This window comes from Physella acuta, unplaced genomic scaffold, assembly GCF_028476545.2.
Source record: "Physella acuta isolate Inbredline_101_S28 unplaced genomic scaffold, ASM2847654v3 ptg000661l, whole genome shotgun sequence".
NCBI classification, from domain to species: domain Eukaryota; kingdom Metazoa; phylum Mollusca; class Gastropoda; family Physidae; genus Physella; species Physella acuta.
This window is the reverse complement of record NW_026732180.1, coordinates 603,253-627,510: the sequence shown is the minus strand read 5'-3', so window position 1 is coordinate 627,510 and position 24,258 is coordinate 603,253. Positions and strand designations below refer to the sequence as shown.

The window sequence follows — 24,258 nt, the reverse complement described above, 5'->3', positions numbered from 1 at the left end:
TATGTGGAGCAGTCCAGACTTTTTCCAGATTAATGCAGGGGGTAATGAGTGAGCACATCATTAGAATCATGCTGGCCTATCTGGATGACATCTTGATATATGCCCCAGACTTCACCTCACACCTGGCCAACCTGCGCACGATACTCGCACGGCTGAGGGATATCGGCCTCATACTTAAAGCTGAGAAATGTGTGTTTGGGGCGGAGAGCGTGCACTACCTGGGACATGCGGTGTCCAAGGATGGCGAGAAGACTGACCCAGAGAAGATAACGGCAATCAGCGAGTGGCAGCCCCCAAACACCATAAAAGAACTCCGTCCCTTCTTGGGCCTTGCCAGCTACTACTGAAGGTTTGTTACGGGTTTTGCAACCATCGTGCAACCCCTTCACCAAGTGGTCACAAATACCCATGAACAATTTGGCCAAGACATAACCTACCTGTGGAGCCCAGAACGCTTTTCTTTATAGCTATTTAAATAGTAGTCTTTAATTTATTTTCTACTTTTTAGTGCATTATTACATAAAAGCTTGTTATTAAAACGTTTTTTATGAATTTTTTTTACAAGCTTTTATTTAACTCACTTCCTCGTCAGTCTGTCGTCAGTCGTCAGTCTAGACCGAAACGCAGGAGTGAAAATTCGGTCACTTCTACTTGACCGATACGATTCACATTTGACACGTAAGTCAAGACATGAAGACAATGCAATCTGAAATTAAATTTGACTTAATTGGATGCCTAATTAATTTTTTATGAATTAATTAAAATTTGGACCGAATTAGTAGGCATGTCTACCCAACCACACTACACGCGTCATCACGTTCAATAGCTGCGCCATCACGTTCAATGGCTGCGCCATCACGTTCAGTAGGCGCGCAATGGTTTTTAGTCATCCTAATATATAAAAGGCCCCGTGCGCACTTCTCTCTCTCTCCCCCTCTCTCTCTCTCTCTCTCTCTCTCTCTCTCTGTCCGCAAAATATTTTCGCCGGACATCATATCAGAATCTAAAGCGATATTGAGAACTTGATACGGAATTTTGTTGAAAATAATATAATACGTGTTTTAAATGTATAACGACAATTGTATTTAAAGAAGAAAAATAAAAAAATAAAGGCGTATTCGAATGTAAAAAAACAGTGTTATTTATGCAACAGGAAAAACGTAAATGGTTGTGAAAAAGAACGCATTTAACAATGACGTCGCCTATTGTTTACACTAATAGAGCACGAAACTAATGACGTCATCTACCGAGTTTAGAAAGAAAGGAACCATTTCATTCAACTTTGGTTTAGATCTATATCTACGTACGCTATGAAATCTAGATCTATACAATACAATTTTCTCGGCTTAAGCTTATAAAATTAACTTTATCTATTTGGATTCTAGATCTAGATCTTCTAAAATCTAGAAAAAAAATTAGACGCAGACGCTAGATATTCTAGATCTAGATTTAGATATTCTAGATCTAGATTATCTAGATCTACGGAGAAACTAGACTTAGATCTAGACCCTACCAGGCCCTACCTAGATCTAGAAACTACTCAAATAATAAATGTCAATACAAAACTATTTCAGGCTTTAATTAACTTATTGAAATCTTTGTTTAGCTATGCAATTTGCTAACCTATATATATAAAGCAAAGTTGTCGGGTACTTCTCCGCGCCGCAGTCGCTTCAAATTTGGCAGGATTCTGCCTTGGTGCGACAGGACACGGGGGCCAGTGCCGGTTGGTCTAAAAGTCTACGAAGACTGACCAGCGCCTTATATGAGCACTACACATAACAGCAAATCACTAATTAATTAAGCATTCAAATTCTCAATGTCTTTGGAAACCTAAGCGAAGCTAGGCAGCATGCCTAGTGTAACTCTATTGTAAATAAAACCTGTAAAGTACTGACAAAAAATTTCATAAAAAAACGTTTTAATAACAAGCTTTTATGTAATAATGCACTAAAAAGTAGAAAATAAATTATAGACTACTATTTAAATAACTAGAAAGAAAAGCGTGGGTGTCTTCCTAAACATTTGTGAAGGTATCCAATAGATACTAAAGTGACCCACGCTTTTCTTTTTAGTTATTTAAATAGTAGTCTATAATTTATTTTCTACTTTTTAGTGCATTATTACATAAAAGCTTGCTATTAAAACGTTTTTTATGAAATTTTTTTAAAAACTTTTTTTTGTATTTAATAAAAATTTTATTATTTTCTTCTTTTTTTTAGTTATGTAGTCCTGTATTATGGCGCCGCTGTATAATTGTTTATGTTGCTGTCTACGTTTAGTTTGTATATATTTTGTTATATTGTTGTCAATGTTAGATCTATATAAAATGTCTTTTTGTATAATTCTGTCGTATGTTTCGTGGCGTATTGTTTGTTATCTGTGAATTAGATCTAGGGACTATTTGTTTACGTGTAGTGTGCGAAGTAAGTGGAAGTCAGTTTCCGGCAGAGGTTGAAGGGATAGGAAAGTTGTACAGCAGAAGTCGGCACCGCACGAGCTATATTTAACCTTGTCAAATCATTTCTATTAAGCTTGGTAAGCTAGATCTAGTCATTTTATTTTCCTATTTTTTAAATGTTTGTTTGCCATGGGCTAACTTTTTCTGTACGTATAGTATATAGATCTAGTAGTAATAAAATTAAAACAGATACTTCAGATAGGGCCTAGTAGATTTTCTTAGGCTACGTACTAAATAAAAGGTTAAATTATGGATTTTTTAAAATAAAATATTCTGTTATTTCAAATACACCATTAACTTCCTTACCCCTTAAGAGAACATTTGACACCACATTTAAATATCTAGCTTACTTGGTTGACGAGAAAAGAGAGAATTTAAAAATTATCGGAGAATGGAAAGTGAATGACGAAGAAGCATTCTTGCACCTCTACCGGCATAACATTACGTCGTGGACTTGTGTACACGAGCTTTTCATTCCCGCCATGGTAATTACGTCAGCTTAGGTTATTTACTCACCGGAAAATAACAAAAAGCAACTGGTTGATAATAAAACTAGATCTAGTTATTTTATTGGCCGCATTTGCGCGGTTCGCTCCGCGTTACGCTTAATCTTTACCCTAGGTGGCACGCGATCTAAAAAAACAGATATCAGTGGACTGCCCAATATTTTTTTCGTGGTAACAATTAAATGTTGACATAGATCTAGATCGAGTTTAAGTGTTTTTTTTAGATCTCTATATTATTTCAACACCTAAGAGTCTAGTACTTGTAAAAAATAACAGTGCAGTATAGTCTTGTAGTGTCAAGGGAAGTTTGTGAGGTCAGATGATATCATGATAGTCCTAGATCTAGCAGCAACCTAGCTAAATCAAACTCCTTTAACCTTTAGGCCTAGCTATCTAGCATGCGTGATAGTAGATCTAAGTCTATATTATTTATCCTACGTGAACTTAAAAAAAATCCAATTTGCTTGAGTGGGGGGGGGGGGGTGGGAGGAAGAGAGAAGTTAAGACAGACGATCTTGTGTGAACGTCTATGACGTATGCTTTAGGCCTGCTGAACTCAGTGACCTCGCCGACCGTGGACCGTGGTGGGATTTTCCACTCATGCGATAGTAAACGCAAGGCAAGCAATCACGACAGTGACGATGTTTGGAAGTTTTATTTAAAAAAAAAATCATAGTCTACGTCATATTTTCAATATGAAAAAAAATGTAAAAAAAAAAACCCGGGTTCGAACTCTAACTCCGGGTCTACGAATTTCAGACTACAGCTGGCTCACTTTTGACTCAACCACAGCGGTTGTGATAGAAATTTCTAAAGTAAGCATTTTCAATTACAAGATGGTAAATCAAACCTGCGAGACGCGTAGTATATTCTTTAGGGGCCACGCTTTGCGAGACGCGTAGTTATTTCGTATTTTATTATTAATTCTATTCTACATGTTATTCATACCATTTTATGAAATAATGAACACCTGCATAAATCAAATGACCATAATAAATATTTTTATTGCAAATTATAATTTTAAATAATAAATATGCTTAAAATAATATGATAGTACTAGTTATGATAGTTTATAAATACAGATACATTTTACACTCAATTCACATTATATTGAGTCAACAGTGTAGTATTTTTTTTTACATTACATTGTTTTTTTTCATCTTGAAAACATGACATATGTGATTTAAAAAAAAAAAAATCTCCAAACAGCGTCACTCGCGTGATTGCTTGCTTACGTTTACTATCCTGTGGATGAAAAATCCCACCACGGTCGCGGGGTCACTGTGAGTTCAGCAGGCCTATAGTACACGTCATAGAATGAACACGCGTACACGAGATGGTCGGTGTCTTCACTTCTCTCTCTATCTCCCCCCCCCCTCCCCCTTCTTCTAGCCAATTGAAAATGAGACCTACTTCCCTACTTCTGGTCATTTTTTTTTTTTTTTAAAGTTCTGTCATTTTTTTTTAAAATTCACATATCAGGCATGCTAGACAGCCAGCTATATAAAAAAAAAATTTTTTAACTAGATCTACGTCTAGCTTAAAAAATAAATAAATAAATGCTTAAAATGCCCGTAAACAGATAATTTAGCGCAAAAAAAGGCCGCTGAACGAGCATTTTTTAAAATACGCAGCAATGAAAAAGGCTAACGGCCGATCAATTAAGTCTAAAAATCGCCGGTAATTAGGCCTAGCTCTGAAAAGGCCACTGAACGAGCATCACTGATTATATAAACGAATAGGCCACGCAGCGTTGACGAGGTTAACCACCGGTCACGAATGCAGCAACTGTCGGTCCACAGTGAAGAAAAAATGAATATACTAATAAAATTACTAATACAATAATAATGTCCATAATTTTACTTTTTCCGCACATGCTACAATTGAATTATAATTAAAATACTAGACTTAACAGTTCATTCCGCAAAAACAAAAACTAGTTGTTTCTGTGAGGTAACTAGCGTAACAATGACATCATGATACTAAAAATAGCGGATAGAAATGTCAGCGTGGGTACCTCATTTTGGGATACGGTTTTGGAAAGCAGAATCAATAATAATGTAAATATACAAGGTAAATAACTCAATTATATATTATTTTAGAGTCTGTCGGGCCGTTTTACCCGGAGGTCGGTCTTTTTTAGCGGCAGTTCAGTTTTTACGGAGAGCGCTCCACTAGAAATCCTCTCATCTCTCCATTTTTTCTGGCATTCTAAGGCATATTATCGATTTTATTAGCATGTTGCATTAAAATAATGATGAAAATTTGCAAGATTAACAGTTTTTTCATTCGTCGTGGATAGGACCCCTAAAATAAACGTAAATACCGTCAGAAAACGACGTGTGACGTTTCAGGGTGAGAGGTCAATCCAGCCATCTAAGCAACGAACCGGCTAAATAGGCTTTTTGATGAGAATTACAGAATGATTTTTTAATTATAAATGTATCATTAATAGCTAGAACACAAGTAAACTTAGCTAATTTAGCATATTTTAACTTTCTGTGCAAAGTCATTATTACTGAAAAAAATTCCAAAGTCAGGTCAGTCTGTGGCACCCTCCATTGAACTTGACAGAAGGAAAAAATAAACTTGACCCGTGACCTTCATTAAAACAGAATTTGCTTGTTATTATTTTATTTTTAGTGATAAAAATTTGAAAATTAATTTGCTTTCTTTTTACATAGACTTAATAATCAGGGTTCGTGCGGCCTCCTGAAATTCCAGGAGGTCCTGGAAAACTCCTGGAATCTTAAAAAACGTAAAAATATCCTGGAATTCTCCTGGAATTTGAAAAAATATAAAAACCTCCTGGAATTCTCCTGAAATTTTAAAAATCCCCTGAAATCTCATGAAATTTTATTAACCCGCGGCGCAAAATCCGACCGAAATTATTTGATTTTGTTCCGCCAATAATTGAATAGTAGTTTTTAAATGGGACGAAAATAAAAATAAACGCATCGGCCGTCGTCCGACTGAATCGCACTGCCGTGATCTACACACCGTGTGGCACAGCCGAGTGTGTGATCACGTGACGCTAGGCGATTGACCCGATTGGATGATACTATAAACAATTTCTAAAGATAGATACATGTGTTCCCGTGTTTGACTTGTCGGCTATTGGATTTTTAAAGTAGACAGGCATGTTTCAATACTTTGTCTTAAACTATTGAAACAGCAAAAAAAAAGTTGTAGTAGTATTTACGGCTCAGGACTAATTGTCAAAATTAATCTTCTTTAAAAAACCCGGATAGCTGCGACCCGATCAAACAATGCTGATTTGCGTAACGTTTCATTATTTTATTTTATACATTAATTTTTCGTAAAAATGGCTATAGAAAATAAATTAAATTTTTCCAGTGGCTCTTCTTTTCGGTTGACTAATAATTGTAATACGCTTAATACTGGCTTGCCAAATCGACCAAAATGGGCTGGGGTTGGTGGGGGAAGACACTGACCATCCTACACGGTATGTAACACCCAATGTAACATCCATAACCTCAACCCGCCCCCACTACTCCGTGACGCGACAAGCCGACGGTCGGCGCCTTTGATGTTGTGTAACACTCGTACGGTGGTTTCATACCCCACCTCCCTTCCCCCTTCACTTTGTGGAGCTGATGTTACTAATCCTTGGGCATAGATCAAGAAATCTTGCCAGACTTTTGTCTCTGAAATTACATAATATTCGTCTGACACGTTCATCGGGTTGGCCGACTAGCCTAGCATCATTGGATTTGGCATCCAAAAATCAATAAAATATCAAGAAATGATATTAATTGGTGAAGTCTACTTGCATTTATACCTCTTTTATAGTGAAAAACTCTTTAAAATTTGGTCCATACCCTCCCAGTATTTTTCCTCTTTCAGGGTCTATCCCGCTTGTTTGAAAAATCTATTTTTTTTAATGACAAAAAAAAAATCATAACTTTTTTGTTTATGGTCAGATTTTGAAAATTCAAACTGGTCTGTAGTCAGATTGATAGCCTCTATCCTAATATGTAACTAATATATTGTTTTACTTTTACTGAAATTAAATTTTGCATTGGCTTAGCTAATTAAATATATTACTAAGTACGCTTTTTTTTTAAATGTACAAATTGGGTTTATTTTTGTTTTTAAAATCTCCTTGAATTTTTTTTAAACTCCTGGAAAACTCCTGGAATTTTATTTGAACTTTTGAGCATGAACCCTGAATAATGCTTTACTTCTATTTTCATTTTTGTAACTACAAAGTTGATATTTTTCAAAGTCTATCAATTTTAATGAAACCAACTTTTGAATTTAACCTCCTTTCTCCAAACTAAATTTTAAAATGCTTTTCTGGCATATCTAACCCTGCCACCTATGGTTTGTTATAACACGAAAATCCCGCCATTTTGCTCGTGGTAAACATTTTAAACAGTAATTCTAAGATGGTAACTGGAACTAAGACGAAAAATCGTCGGAAATCATGCATCCAGTCTGTACGCCATATTGTTGTTAGCAACCGGCCACGCCTCCGAGTAATACTATCAGATAGTGTTAGTTACTCTAGCGATGCTCACAAGCCTAAAAAGGATTGGTCGTTGCTAACAACAATATGGCTACCTCATACATATGGCATACAATTTGACAATTTTTTTGCTTTGTTCAAGTCAACATTAACTTTAAAAATAATTACTTCATGAAATATGGTTGTTTTTCTGTGTAATTCAAGTTATTTTTAGATGATAGTACTATCTATGCCAGGAAAAAAATTTAAGTTTGCTCCCAATAATGAAGACCAAACGTAAAAATTGGTCAACTTTGAGCTTTGTAAAAATTCTAAATACTAATCTAGACTCAACCAAATTGGTGCTAGTGTATGTGCCATTATTAGATTGAACTTTTATTTTTAGACATGACGTAATCACCATTGAGAAACAGGCTGGTACGCTTTTAGAGGGCAGGGTCTGGATTTTTGTTATTGAGGGGAGGGGGGAGATAAAAATCGTTCAAAGAAAGCGTGACATCATTTATTAATGACGCCATTGGTGGTTAATTGGGTAATAGGTTTTTGTTTTGGCTGTTGATAATTAAAGTCTGCAGTGACAATCTTATTAGGGGTCGTGCAAATAGTGGGCTTATTATTCAATAGCAAGATAAGAAGTTTGCAAAACATTTGTTACTTAACAGTTGGCTAATCCATTTTATTTTGAAATTCTTTGCGAAGTTTAGTTTAGGGTTTAAAAATTTTAAGTTTCGGACTCGTAAGATTTTGGGATTGATTTTCAGGATTAATTTAAAAAATGAGTGGCACCCCTGTATATATTTAATAGTTTGTATTAGAATAATAACGAAATTAAATACAATGTGCACTATAAAAATAGACAGGTTGTACCGCCTGATTCTAACTACCCCAAAATTATAATTAAGGGGAAGAATGTTCGGCAAAATTTTAAACCTTAAAAAAAAACTGCATCTAGAGCTGAAAGAGGATATATATGTATGTATATATTACTATTAGAACTACATTATGTCTTTAGGAAGGCTGTTTAAACATTACACAATATCACTAGCTATGTTCCCTCAAGGCTGCACAATTGCAATGCTGCGCAATGGTTTTGTTAAATACATATATCCTAGTATTTGATGTTTAGAACACCTTTCATGTCTATTTTTATTTTCTCTTTTTTAGCCATCTATTTAAATTTTTGCAGAACAGACTGGGAAAATCAGCCATGTCTATACAAAGTGCAATTGTGGTTAAACAGGAATCAAATGACCAAACAATACAATTTATGGATTTAAAATCAGATGTAACATTGGCTATTTCAACTTTAGAAGATGTGAAACCAAATTTAACATTAACTTCAATTTCAAATGTTGTCAAACAAAATATATCATCACAATCTTCACCTTTTGAAGACAAGTCAAATGAAACAGTTGCATCTTCAACTTCAGAAGATCAACAATCAGATGAAACATTTTCTTATTCTAAAGATATAAAACCAAATGTTTCAACAGAATTTTTAAGGTGTGATGTTATGAAAAAGGATATCTTAACATTTTTAACATTTAAGGGTGAAAACGAAAATAGCTTAGATGTTAAAAGACAGCTTGAATATTTACCAGATTCAGATGCTTTTATTGAAAATTTTACAGTTTTAAAATCAGATCTTCATCATGATTTAAAAGAACTCAAGGAATTGCATAAAGAAGTTATTGATAATTTTCCAACAATGTATGAGCTCAGGGATAAGGGACTGAAGACATATAAGTGTGAGATGTGTTGTCAAAGATTTACTCATTTTCATCTTATTGCACATCATATAAAAACTCACACAGGAAAGAATTCATATGGGTATAATATACCTCAGCAACAAGGTGCTATGAACAGGCATGTAAAACAGCTTAAGAAAGTAAACAAGAAGTTTTCTCTGCATAAATTACATCCTGAAGACAGATGCAATGAATGTGATGTGTGTCATAAAAAGTTTGCTCATAAAACTAGTTTAAATAGACACAAAATTATTCACTCTGAACATAAGCCATATGAATGTGATGTGTGCCATATAAGTTTTCATCATAAATCTATTTTATCTCAACATAAATATACTCATGCACTAAGAAGACCACATGAATGTGATGTGTGTCATAAAAACTTTGCTCAGAAGAATAGTTTAATTATGCACAAAAATATTCATGCTGGAATTAAACCACATGAATGTAATGTGTGTCATAAAAAGTTTAGTCAGAAAGGTTATTTAGAAGTACATAAATATAAACATTTAGGACACAGACCATATGAATGTGATTTATGTCATAGAAAATTTACTGAAAAGACTAGTTTATCTAGACATATTAAAATTCATCTTGGACTTCATCTGCATAAATGTGGTGTGTGCAATAAAGTGTTTTTTCGAAAAATTCAATTATCTCAACATAAATATATTCATCTACAATTAAGACCTTATGAATGTGATGTGTGTTATAAGAAGTTTGCTCGGAAGTTTGATTTATCTCAACATAAAAATATTCACTATGGACTAAACCCACATGAATGTGATGTGTGTCATAAAAAGTTCACTTGGAAGTATCATTTAACTGACCATAAAAAAACACATTCAAATCTCAAGCCATATGAATGTGATGTTTGTCAGAAATGTTTCAATCTTAAAAGGTATTTATCTCAGCATAAAAAGACTCATTTACATGAGAAACAATATGAATGTGATGTGTGTCATAAAAAGTATGCTTATATGTCAGGTTTATCTCAACATAAAAAGTCTCATTCTGGGCTCAGGCCACATGAATGTGATGTTTGTCATAAAAACTATGTTCGGAAAGGTGAATTATTGGAGCATAAAAAGACTCATTCAGGCGTTCTACATGAATGTGATGTGTGTCATAAAATGTTTTCTTGGAAATCTTCTCTTTCTCATCATAAGAAGTCTCATTCAGGAAATTAGTCACCTCCATTTGATGTTGGTCATAAAATTTTTGTTCTAAAGGACCACTAATCTTTATGCTAAAATGATGAATTTTGCACTGAGGTCACAATGTGGATACAGAACACATAACTTTGAATTTGGTGTTTATCATTAAAAAAATTGTCATTGTTGTTAAGTGTTGCATACATGATATAGTCTTCATCATAGTATAATTTGTTCTAGAGAGTAATACAAATATATTGGTTATCTAGACATTTTATTTTAAAGATAAGCAAATACAAGCTGGTGTTTTTTAACTTAAGTGTTTAATTTGTTAGGATTATTGTTTTAATTATTTGAGATCATTTCTATGATGGCTATTAAAAGTATATATATATATATAGGAATACCTCCTATATTTTTATATATATATAAACAAATGGATGGAAAGATACAATATATTTGAAAGAATGTAATCAATTTCTACATATAAATTGAAGCAAATATATTGTTTATATTAAAACTAAAATTGATATAATATATGGTTATAGTTTATATATATCTATCTGTATAGATGGTTAGGTATGATATGTTTGAATTTGACAAACTGTTCGGACTGCATTTTTCACTTTCTTTAAGATTTCTACAGGATTTTATTCTAAATCTGACAAAGGGTCATGGTAAAAATTTCTCCTTCTTTAATTATACAACCATTTCATTTCTATCTCCAAATGCTTTACATAGAAATGTTAAGGAAAGCTAAATTTCAAGCTTTTTTGTAAACATTTTATAAAGTGGAATCGGAAAAGTCTGGTTCTTAGGAAGCCATATTTAATGGTGTGGTTTTTATGAATTTCACCAAAAGTGCTGATAAAACATACTAAATGCTTATGTTTTTGTATAAAGGAAATCTACATATCCTGAACCCAATTTCTTTGCCACTATTGTAGCATGAGTAGTAGTCTAGGTATATGCTTATCTAACAGCATTTTTGATTAGCTTCAATTTTTTAACTACTACTGTTAATTACCTAATCCACCATGGCTCAAGCCATATGAATGTGATTTTTGTCAGAAACATTTCAATCTTACAAGGTATTTATCTCAGCATAAAAAGACTCATTTACATGAGAAGCCATATGAATGTGATGTGTGTCATAAAAAGTTTAATTAAAAAGAACTCAAGGAATTGCATAAAGAAGTTATTGATAATTTTCCAACAATGTATGAGCTCAGGGATAAGGGACTGGAGACATATAAGTGTGATATGTGTTGTCAAAGCTTTACTCACTTTGATCATATTACACAACATATGAAAACTCACACAAGAAAGAATTCATATGGGTATGATTTTCATCAACAACAAGGTGCTATGAACAGTCATGCAAAACAGCTAATGAAAATAATCAAGAAGTTTTCTCTGCATAAATTACATCCTGAAGACAGATGCAACGAATGTGATGTGTGTCATAAAAAGTTTGCTTATAAATCTCATTTAAATAGACACAAAATTATTCACTCTAGACTTAAGCCTTATGAATGTGATGTGTGTCATTAAAATTTTAATAATAAATATCTTTTATCTCAACATAAATATATTCATGCAAAAATAAAACCACATTAATGTGATGTGTGTCATAAAAAGTTCACTATGAAGAGTAATTTATCTGACGATAAAAATACACATTCTAATCTCAAGCCATATGAATGTGATGTTTGTTAGAAATGTTTCAATCTTAAATGTCATTTATCTCAGCATAAAAAGACTCATTTACATGAGAAACCATATGAATGTGATGTGTATCATAAAAAGTTTGCTCATAAATCTAGTTTAAATACACACAAAATTATTCACTCTGGACATAAGCCATATGAATGTGATGTGTGCCATAAAATGTTTAGTCGGCAAAGTTATTTATCTTTACATGAAAAGATTCATTCAGGAGACAAAAGACATGAATGTGATTTGTGTCATAAAAAGTTTAGTCAGCAAAGTTCTTTATACATGAAAAGATTCATTTAAAATTAAGACCTTATGAATGTGATGTGTGGCATAAAAAATTTGCCTATAAGTCTAATTTATATCGACATCAAAAGTGTCATTCTGGGCTTAGGCCACTTGAAAGTGACATTTGTCATAAAAACTATACTTAGAAAGATGGTCAATAGGTGTCTTATACAGGATAGGCCTATAATCCTCATCATTCTAGTATTTTTGTAATAGAAAGTAATAGGTCTACTCAGTGGCGTAGCGAGGTCGGGTGTAACCCGGTGCGGCACTAAATGGTGTCACCCCCCCCCCCCCAGAGTCCTAGCGGCCCTTCCCGGGGACAAACTTTTAAATTTTCGATTTGCACCGCCCCCTCAAACTTTCGATTTGCACCCCTCCTCAAGTTTTTCTCTATATATTTGGCTATTTTTGCCTTGGTGTCACCTCCCTAAATGGTGTCACCCGGTGCGGTCAGCCTCCCCCCCCCCCCCCCCCCCTCGCTACGCCCCTGGGTCTACTGGTTATTTTAACATTTCATTTTAAAAATTAGCAGATACAATGGTTTTTTTTTAAACTTCTTTAAATTTTGAGGATTATTGTTGTAAAGATTTGTAACATCAGCCTGTATTTCATTTGTGTGATGTCACTAATAATGAAGTTAATGCAAAGTTGAAAATTAATTTTATTAAATTTTTCAACAATAATTTATAAATATTCACACAAAAGAAAACGCACTTCAAGGTAAGAATGGATGTCATTAATCATCATTTAAGATTACCTTGTATATTTATATAAATATATACATATGTATATGTAACAGATGAAGAAATTATGTCTTCTACACCATGGTAGGTTCGATGACGTTTTTGTTGCAAAATTGATCTTGTACAATGCAGTTTCAGAAATAAATGTTTATATTATATTAATTTAATTTTTTTTTTATAGAACCATTGTTTCTCACATAATTTTATGTATTCTTGTGTATCAGTATACTTTTTTATAATTTATTTAAATGTATATATATATATATATATATATATACTAACCGGCCAGGCCCTGCTCTGGCTTCTGTGAAAAACTTTCTACTAAAGACCATTACCTGTGTGTTTAGTAATCATCATAAACCCGGCATTGCCCACCCAAACCACAACCAACCAAAACCAAAACGCAAACACAATAACAAATACAAACGAAAACAAAAACCTAACAACAAACACAACCACAAACACCAATACGAACACAAAGAAAAAAACAAACGAAAAAGCAAACGAAAACAAACCAAATCCAAACGCAAAACCAACCACAAACACAAACCCAAAGAAAAAACACAAACGAAAAAGCAAACGAAAACAAACCAAATCCAAACGCAAAACCAAATACAAACACAAACCCAAAGAAAAAAAACACAAACGAACCAAATCAAAACGCAATCACTAACGCAAACCCAACCTAAACACAAAGAAAACACTAACGCGAACATAAACGCAAAGTGCTCACAGTCTAGCCCGGATTCGACTGTTTCAGCTTAATAAACGACTATAATACCCCAACTTATTCATAGTCTTTTGCACTCACTTAAACGAACGTAGGCGCCAAACCGAACACGGGAGGCCCGGGGCCCCAAATAGCCCCGTCTATAGTAACCTGTCTTATCCATACTCTATGGGGTCGGCGTGGTCGAGTCGGTAAAGCTAAACCGAAAAGTCTCGAGTTCGAACCCTCGGGCAGATGAGGCTCGTTAGCTGGGGACAGCCACTCTTCTAGGAGAGACAACTCCAAAATTAAACAACTGCTGCCTTGTAGTTTGTTCTTGGTTGGACAAAGGCTATGGAAGCAAATCCAAAAAGAAAAGCAGGCTGAAATCGGAGTCAATTGCCTCGGGCAGATGAGGCTCGTTATTTTTAGCCAAATGTAAAGAGGTTTAGTACCCTAAAATTTGTGTTGAAATTACCCTGTTTTTGACATAAAATACAAATATTATATTATACGCCGCTATTTAGTTGTTTTTCTACTTTTCAGTAATTCATAATTTGTGAATTCGACAGTACCAATGCTGCCACTGAAAATATTTGCTTTAAAACACTAAACCCCCATCCGCCCCCCCCCCCCTGAAAGCAGTCTCCTCTTAGTTACCTCCTCTAAGTTTAAAATAGCTTCAAACTGAATTATCTGCCCCTAATAGCCGTCACCAAACTAAACATTTAGCGTGAACTACAACTCACCTGACCATGTGACCATGTCAGGGGGGGGGTGGAGGTGTTAGCGATAGAGAGGAAGAGAGGGGATTGCAAGGCGCGCGCTTGCAGCTTGTTTTCTAACGGCTCCCAGAAGAGAATTATATATATAGAAGATAATTTATATAGGGAAATACGACTGGTCAGTTGAGTTAATGTAACTACCTCCCACTCACTCACTCCCTACCCCCCCCCCCTCCACACACACCTCAAGGCGATTTCTTTTAACTGTTATTTGCATAGGTGTGTTTTTTTTTTAATTTATATCATTTCAAGGTTTAGATTTTTAAACACGCCATTTAAAAACATCGTTGCTCCATTTACCCCCGCTAACGTTTTACTCGTTAGCACGAGAAAAATATCGACATGGTCTAGCTAGGGCCACTGTGAGTTCACTTTGGTTTAGATGTGAATAGTGTAGGCGTATACTCGTATACCGTATAGCATACATCATAGCAAGACCATTGCAATCTGAGCTTGTCCAGATTTGTTGTCGTCTAACTAAAATATTAACTTTCTTCTGGTTTATATTTGTAAAATTATACTTAACCATCTGCTGTTGCATTCTAAGAGTTGGTGCTGTTTAAAAAAAACAATAAAGGAGGTAGAGTGAATGCTAAAATTTAATTTAGGTGGGAAAATCAGGGATTTAAAACCTGGGTTTGAATAGTCTGTCCTAGTTATTCATGCTGAGCATACTATTCTAAGGCAGTGATTCAGAATATTCCACTGTGTATACTAATCATTTCCCATTTGCGCTTGGAAAACAATCATTTTATCTGATGGATTCCGATTTTCCAAACCAACAACTTGTGGTATAGTTTTCATACTCTCCACTGGTCAATATTTTGTAATTATTATTAATGCCTGACAGTTCTACCAGCAGAATCAGATGAGGTTGATTCATCTAGGAAGTGTTGCTTGGTATTTAGGATATAGCCATGCTTTTTAATTCATTTTGAATACTTAAACTTTTTAAAATAGAATAAAATCCCATAGAAAAAAGTATAGCACACCAAGTGAACGCCAAATAAAATGGGCATAATAGTGCGGAATATTATTAGTAGGGGTTTGGGGAAAGGAGGGGAGGGGGGGGTATCATCCTTAACGACCTACTGATAGTGTTATAAAACAAATATTTTCAGTGGCAGCATTGGTACTGTCGAATTCACAAATTATGAATTACTGAAAAGTAGAAAATAAAACAACTAAACAGAGGCGTATAATATGCCGCGGGTCGGCTCGTATTTTATAAATGATTACTAAAACTTAAAATTAATATTAGTTTGTTGGGCATCAGGGCCGGCGCTACCTATAAGGCGAACTAGGCGGTCGCCTAGGGCGCTGTCCGCAGGGGTGCGCAAAAATATGAAATCGCAATTATTAAAAAATACCTAATAATTGATAACGTGATTAGATTACATTAACTATATACAAAGGCGTAGCAATATATTTAGGTGCCCAGACCTATATATATATGTATTCGCGTTGCTGAAAATACGCACCCACCTCCCTTATTTGAAAAGATCATGACACTTTTTTACCAGTATTTCTTCCAGATTTTTTTCTCCGAGGGGGGGGGGGGGGGGCACGTGAAATTTTCGAGGGGGGGGGCGGACGGCGGACTGGCTAAAATTTCAGTTGGGGGGGAGGGTTACTGTTTAAAGTATATATTTTCTATATAAATTCCATTTCGTTCGGGGCGGTAAACTTTCTTCGGGGGATCCCCCCCCCCCCCCCTAAGAGATGACTGCCTTTCTACTTTCTCGTGTACAGAATATAGAGGAAATATTGTAATCGTGCACAAAAATCACATGAAATTTTGACAGTTTTCACCGTTTTACACCATAGTACTTCATCATACACAGAGTTTATGGCACTTATTTTAATCGGGCAAAAGTTGTAAATCCAGATTTATCAAAATTTCGTAGTGTAATATAGAGTCCTTTCATATGACGTCACGTCCGTTCGTGATACCTACGCCCGCCGCCACAGTGGTGTACACCAGACGTAAACACAATCAGCTGTTCACCAGCGCTGGACGTGTTCACCAGCGCTGGACGCGTTCACTGTATGAAAAGAACCGCACCCGCGGAAAAGGAAAAATACGTTAAAAACTTGAACTCTTAGGAATTGAAGATCCTTATACTGTTATTGACAGTTTCGTAGATAATATAAATATGTGGCCACAATTTCTAAATAAAAAAACTGTTAGTAATACTGTTTGCGTTTAGAGTTTAAGTAGACGAATCTGATCAAATGCAGTTCTCGATACTTTGTTTCAGGTAAGGACAGTAAAATAATAAATTTCATTTTAATTATAAAAGATAACTATTAATAAAAGACAAAGTCAAAAGTAATAATAAGAAGAATAAAATCTAATAGTAGGCCTAATAATAGTGTTTTAATATCTAGATCTAGAATCTAGCTCTAAACATGGCGTAAACAAAATTCGGACCACAGATCTAGATTCTGGATTTAGGGTGCTGACTCCGCTGGGTAAACATAGAATCTAGAATCTACTTCTTTACTTAAATTTAATTACAAAATTTAGATCTACATTCGATTCAAAATACACCCATAATAAATCAAAAGTAGTCATAATAGGCCTAATAAAGCATTTATTTGTCTCTAAGATCTAAAATCTCGCTCTATAATCTAATCATTTTTTAGCAAACGAAATTTTCTGAAATTGAAATAGATTGTATGACTAGACTTATATCTAGAATCTGCTACTTAAATTAAATTGTAAAAAGTTTATACAAGCATGTAGTTGATATTACTGTAGTAGAAGGCTTTAATAAATTACTAAGGCCTACCTACTTTGTTGTCTTTTTACAGCAATATGTATCTGATACTGGACTGAGTTTAATTAAATTCAAATTCATATATAGTAATTGGTCTACTAAGTTTTTGTAGCCTAGTAGTACAATCTAGATCATACCAGCCAACAACAAATAACCACATTATTATTATTTGGTTAATGATTAGGCTAATTTTTTTAAAATGCACTGTTTATAAAAGAAACAAATCAAGCTAGAAACATTATAAGTGAGATGGTTTAGAATAATAACAATGGACCCAGTCTACAATTGTAGTCTACATAGGGCCTACAGTCTAGATCTAGTAGTTTACAGTAGGCACCTAGTGTGTAGCTAGTATACTAGTGTGTAGCTGTCCAGAGTTAAGATTCTTAATGCTTTCCCCTGATAAGCCATGTGTGCTATAAATGACATAACATGACATCGAGGTGAGAAATGTTGAGGGGAGAGCAGTGGGACTTTCCCCTTTGTTCTCCCTGCTGGGCCCTGAGGGTCAAAATTATATAAGAAATACTATCTCTGTGGGGCTTGGTATCACGGAGGTGAGACATTTTCAGGGGAGGACAGGGCAGACTCCTCTTTGGTTTTATTGTGGGCTAGATACAGGTGGGGGCAGCCATCATGAGGGTTGAACATCAGTATTAATGTGTCTGATCACTTCCCTGCTGGATTATAAGGGTCTTATAAATTGTATAACATGCTACCCAGATTGGTTATTACCCATGGATTATATTAGTCGTTGAAGTGTGGGTTTTGTAGAAGTTAAGTGGTCTCACGTTTGCTACAGTAGATAACCTATAATACATTACTGCATTTGATCAGATTTGTCTACTTAAACTCTAAACGCAAACGGTATTACTAACAGTATTTTTATTTAGAAATTTCGGCCACATATTTATATTATCCACGAAACTGTCAATAACTGTATAAGGATCTTCAATTCCTAAGAGTTCAAGTTTTTTAACATATTTTTCCTTTTCCGCGGGCGCGATTCTTTACATACGGTGAACACGTCCAGCGCTGGTGAACACGTCCAGCGCTGGTGAACAGCTGATTGTGTTTACGTCTGGTGTACACCACTATGGCGGCGGGCGTAGGTATCACGTGATTTAGGTCACGTGTTTGCAAGGACTCTATAAGAATATTCGAGAAAGTTTAGGGGAGATCACTCCCGCTTTATTATTTTGGTGTCACATAATTGACGTAGAAAACAATTAAATAAGTCTATAATGCCAAGTAGCAGTCAACATTCTTTATTTAGGACTGTATAAAATTCAGTAATGATCTCTTTATATTATTACCAATCACGTGTGCGCCCTTTTTGAGTCGGCGCATAACGCAGCCCGTTTAGGGAGGGGGGGGGGGGGCAAAATCTGACAAAAAATAATATTTTTTACACCTTAATAGACTAGTGGTTATGAAAAAAACAAAAAAAACTAATCGATTGCAGCAGTGATTGTTCTACAGTAACTATAACACTCTGTTGCGTAGAGAAGAAAATAACTAAACAAATTGTAGTGTATGAAAGATATGCAAATCTTTAAACCACTTCCATGACTTATTCTCTTCTTTAAATAGTCGAATTGGCGTGCCGTTAAAACTAATTAAAACAGTTTTTTTACTAAGCGAATTAAAAATATAAATGACTTAGCTATAAAAAGGAATTAATTCCAAATTGATAGAATAAATGAAAAAAAAAAACAGAACGCGGGCAACCATAACACCTATCAAGTTTCCATCATTCATAGTCTTTGACCGACTTGCCAAATAAGAAGGAACACTATTCATAATTTATAAATAAGAAATTTTAAAACGATTATTCCAAGCCAGAAATGAGTTCGAGCCTATCTCTGTGTGGTTTGTTGTTTCATGATGGATATACTTTGCAATGAATTGATTTAATTTAGAATTTAGTAAGACAGTCTTCTAATATATATATATATATATATATATATATATATATATATACAGAGTTTCTTCCAGGCATCTCTTCGGGGGGGCGAAGCCCCCCCGAAAAATTTTTACCGCCCCCCCGAACGAAATGAAATTTATTTAATTTATATAGAAAATATATACTTTTAACAGTGTCCGCCCCCCCGAAGAAAGTTTACCGCCCCCCCGAAAATTTCAAGTGCCCCCCCGGAGAAAAAAGTCTGGAAGAAACACTGTATATATATATATATATATATATATATATATATATATATATATATATATATATATATATATATATATATATATATATATATATATATATATATATATAATGGGTAGGCTAAAAAGATATGAGTCGTTTAGATAGTGTAAGCCTACTGAAAAACAAGTTAATAAAAAGTCTAGTCACAATTTAAGCGCAATTTCCTTATGTTTCCATAACAATTTTAAATCGAGATAAATCATATATTCAGCAACGGTGCCCAAATATTAAAACGTTTATATCAGTATTTGACTATGATTAAAACCCGCACTCTTGTTTGTAAACATTAGCACGTGGAAAAAAACGAGCGACGCGTAGCTCGCCTCTCTCTCTCTCTTGCCGCGCGCAGTGACGCGAACGATCCCACGTCGCGTATGCTAGCCTCCCTATCAGTCGAAAAAAAAGGTGGAAAAAAAAGCCTACACGATGCTCAGTTTAAAAAAGTAGTAATTAATTTTTTGTGACCGAACGAAAGGATATTTTTGAAAACTTTCTTGGGCAATATTGTTATAAATTATGGCAGGAATCGATTGGTAAATGTTTCAAGTCGCTAAGTGGTCTGGTTTGCCGAGATATTAGTGTGAAGTAGTTAGTTTTCTTCAGGTCTATTAGACCTTCCTGTTCCAACGGATTTGAAAAAATAATACCATCAAAGCAGTCTATACATTTATTGGATTGTTTCTTCTTTTACAAGTGTAGCGATACATTTATACTTAACGTATTACTAATCTGTAAATTCAAACTTAGTCTTTTTGTAGCCCATACCGGTTTATTATAGAATTTTTATGAACAAAGGGAAAAAAACATGTTAATATTTTTTGTAAAATAATATCTTGATATGCGAAATTCGGACAGGGTCTCAGTGTATTGTTTTCATTGTATCTAAACATGTAAGTTTGATTTTCTTGTCATTTTTGACTTGTATTAGGAATTCAGGTGATGTTTTCTTGAATATGAAAGACTGGCCAGGTCTTGTGTTGTTTCTTTTGCTTTTAACATATATATCTTTGTGGCGTCAAATGAAGATAAATAAATGTATTAACTGTGTGTTACTAAGTTTTAGTTTTAGTTAATATTAATGTTGTATTATGTGAAGTAGTTAGTTTTGCTCAGGTCTATTAGACCTTCCTGTTCCAACGGAATTGAGAAAATAATACCATCAAAGCAGTCTATATATTTATTGGATTGTTTCTTCTTTTAGAAGTGTAACGATGCATTTATACTTTATGTATTACTAATCTTTAAATTCAAACTTAGTCTATTTGTAGCCCATACCGGTTTAAGTTTAATGTAGAATTATTATGGATAAAGGGAAACAACCACGTTAATATTTTTTTGTAAAATAATCCAAGCCTGGTAATTTCCTCCGATGTTAAAAATTCAATAAAACTCCTTATGATTCTGGTAAGCATTTTTTTTGTTTATTTTTCACAGAAACTTTACCAGGAGTGTTCTCAAGAGCTTCCTAAAGTTTCATGGTGATATTGGCACGTTGGTCAAGACCCAGTGACAATGCAATCTGACATGAAATTATACTTAATTGGGTGCTAAATTAATCTTTAAAGAATTATATATATATATATATATATATATATATATATATATATATATATATATATATATATATATATATATATATATATATATATCGATGGTCTCGGTCGCAAACCGTCTAACTCAAAAAAATTCGATTTTCTTTTTTTTACATAAATCAAAAGCCAATATGATTCCCCATAATGCCTGAAAATATTAGAGAAATCTGTAGAATGATTATTGAGATATAATCATTTGAACAAACCGCCTATTATTTCTAGCGCTAAAAATCTCGGCGCAAAACGAATATCGCTGTATTTGTCAGTAAACTTTTGATCGGGAACGCAGTCGCAGGCCGTAATCACACAATTTTACAGCACAGCAGTCACAGTACTTATAAGTAAGGATATTTGATTAATTATGTTCAACTATTCTATGACATTTTATCATTTTAAATCATAATAAACAAATAGTATTTGTTTAATATAGCCTATTTCCAGATTTTCAATAACCAAACTGATTTGTTTACATTTTTTTAGGCTAACACAATGCTTTGAAACTAGATCTTCATTCTAGAATCTAAATATCAATCAAAACAATATAATTCGAATTATATTTCCACAAGAATGTGCAATAAATTTAATAATTGTTAATTCACTACTGGCTTTAGATTGAGGGTTTAGATACGTGTTAAGAAATGTTTATATGGTAGGATACAAAATGTTTGGCGTACATGTTCAACGACATGGTTAGTTGTTTTTAGTAGATGCTTTTAAGATTAATTTTTCAACAGACAAGCCTATCTCAACACACCAGCCTCTCTCAACATACCAGCCTCTCTCAACATAGCAGCCTCTCTCAGCATACCAGCCTCTCACAACAGACCAGTCTTACCACATAACAGACCAGCCTCTCTCAACAGACCAGCCTCTCAACATACCAGCCTCTCTCAACAGACCAGTCTTACCACATAACAGACCAGCCTCTCTCAACAGACCAGCCTCTCTCAACAGACCAGTATTACCACATAACAGACCAGCCTCTCTCAACAGACCAGCCTCTCAACATATCAGCCTCTCTCAACAGACCAGCCTCTCTCAACATACCAGTCTTACCACATAACAGACCAGCCTCTCTCAACAGACCAGCCCCTCTCAACAGACCAGCCTCTCTCAACATACCAGCCTCACTCGACAGACCAGCCTCTCTCAACATACCAGTCTTACCAGCCTCTCTCAACAGACCAGCCTCTCTCAAAAGACCAGCCTCTCTTAACAGATCAGCCTCTCTCGACATACAAGCTTCACTCGACAGACCAGCCTCTCTCAACATACCAGCTTCTCTCAACAGACCAGCCTCTCTTAACAGATCAGCCTCTCTTAACAGACCAGCCTCTCGACATACCAGCCTCTCTCAACAGATTAGCCTCTCTCAAAAGACTAGCCTCTCTCAACAGATTAGCCTCTCTCAAAAGACTAGCCTCTCTCAACATATCAGTCTCTCTCAACAGACCAGCCTCTCTCAACAGACCAGCCTCTCAACATATCAGCCTCTCTCAACAGACCAGCCTCTCAACATATCAGCCTCTCTCAACAGACCAGCCTCTCAACATATCAGTCTCTCTCAACAGACCAGCCTCTCTCAACAGACCAGCCTCTCAACATATCAGCCTCTCTCAACAGACCAGCCTCTCAACATATCAGTCTCTCTCAACAGACCAGTCTTACCATACAAGAAACCAGCATCTGTCAACTGACAAATCGTAAAGGCACCAGCATCTCTCAACAGACCAGCCTTTCAAAACATACCAGTCGTAACATTAAGGCACCAGTAATTCACAAGAGACCAGTCTCTCTTAGCAGACCAGTCGTAATATACAAACGACCAATCTCTCTCAACTGACCAATCTTACCCTCCAAGATACCAGCCTCTCTCAACAGACCATTCTTACCATACAAGCTACAAATATTCGTGCACTGCAGTACTAGCCTGATGCTACTGTCTACTTCAAAGTGAATTAGCAGAAAGCTGGCTATTGCTAAGCTAGGGTCGTAAGATTATGATCTCATCTGTCAAGTTGTACAAGAGCAGAAAAAAAAAGATATTTGAGCACCTAAAAGCAAGTAATAAACACACCTTTTTATGATGATTTCCCTGATTTTAAAAATATGTTGCAATTTAATGTTTCTTTATGTGACGTTTATTCAAATAATAAATTTTAAAAATAAACACATTTTTGTGTTACATTTTTGTAAAATAAGTAAACATTAAGTCAGTATTAATGTGATTAGTGTGTTATGTCTCATTCATAATATATCTGACAATACGGTTTCTGGTTTTACTATTATCATTCTACAAACCCAGCACCCACCAGATTTAGTAAAATAGACTGTGAGAATAGAAGGATGTAATAAATAAAGCATAACCTTCAGCGGTTAACAAGTCTAGTGCTAAATAAAGACATAATGAATACACTCGAAAGCGATAAAGCCATACTAAAACATCTCTATTAAAAATTAAACTGACCCCATAATGTAGAATAAACTCAAATAATTAAAATATGAGCCCAAAACTATAATCTAAATATTATGAAGTGTTAATTATAACTTAAAAACATAAACATAACTACATCACGTTCATTGGACAAAACGAACGAACGCGGCTGAGACCGAAATTCTCGGCTCAAAACAGCTAAGTCTGCGCGCGCACAGATAGACGGTTTGCACCGAGAATTTTAGACCGAGCAAACCGTCTATCTTTTTAAACCTGCTATAGTTTTGTAAATATCAACAAAACACATTTTAAAACGCTACAGTATAGTCGGTAGAGAGTGTCTTCGGAGATATCTTTAAAAAAAATTTGTATTAGAGCGATCGAGAAGGAAATAATCAGTTTTTTGTCTCTCCTGTAAAATTTACATTTTCGGAGTTAGACGGTTTGCGACCGAGACCATCGATATATATATATGTAGATATAGATATAGCTATATAAAAGGATGAATTCACATTGAATTCACGTGACATCAGACTTGATTATTCAACTTAAAACATTGTTTAATAGAGTACTTGAATACACAGAGTACATATAAATATGTCCATGGTTGAAATAAATACATAAATTATATC

General features: G+C 34.7%; 1 protein-coding gene across 2 annotated transcripts; it reads left to right on the top strand.

The window, feature by feature from the left end:
* Positions 1-2,453: 2,453 nt before the first annotated feature.
* Positions 2,454-10,710, top strand: LOC131948800 (zinc finger protein OZF-like). 2 transcript variants are annotated; one of them, XM_059310490.1, is made up of 2 exons: positions 2,454-2,538; positions 8,646-10,710. In XM_059310490.1, exon 2 carries the CDS (start codon positions 8,667-8,669, stop codon positions 10,395-10,397), a length of 1,731 nt encoding a protein of 576 aa, XP_059166473.1. In that variant the 5' UTR covers positions 2,454-2,538; positions 8,646-8,666; the 3' UTR covers positions 10,398-10,710. The 2 variants fall into 2 exon arrangements, with proteins under 2 accessions (XP_059166473.1, XP_059166472.1); XM_059310489.1 differs by lacking the exon at positions 2,454-2,538 and adding an exon at positions 7,924-7,991.
* Positions 10,711-24,258: the final 13,548 nt, after the last annotated feature.

Coding starts and splice junctions, on each gene's coding strand:
- LOC131948800 (XM_059310489.1), top strand. CDS start 7,968: ATGACGCCATTGGTGGTTAATTGG. Junction 7,992..8,645: donor CGCCATTGGTGGTTAATTGG/GTAATAGGTTTT, acceptor AAATTTTTGCAG/AACAGACTGGGAAAATCAGC.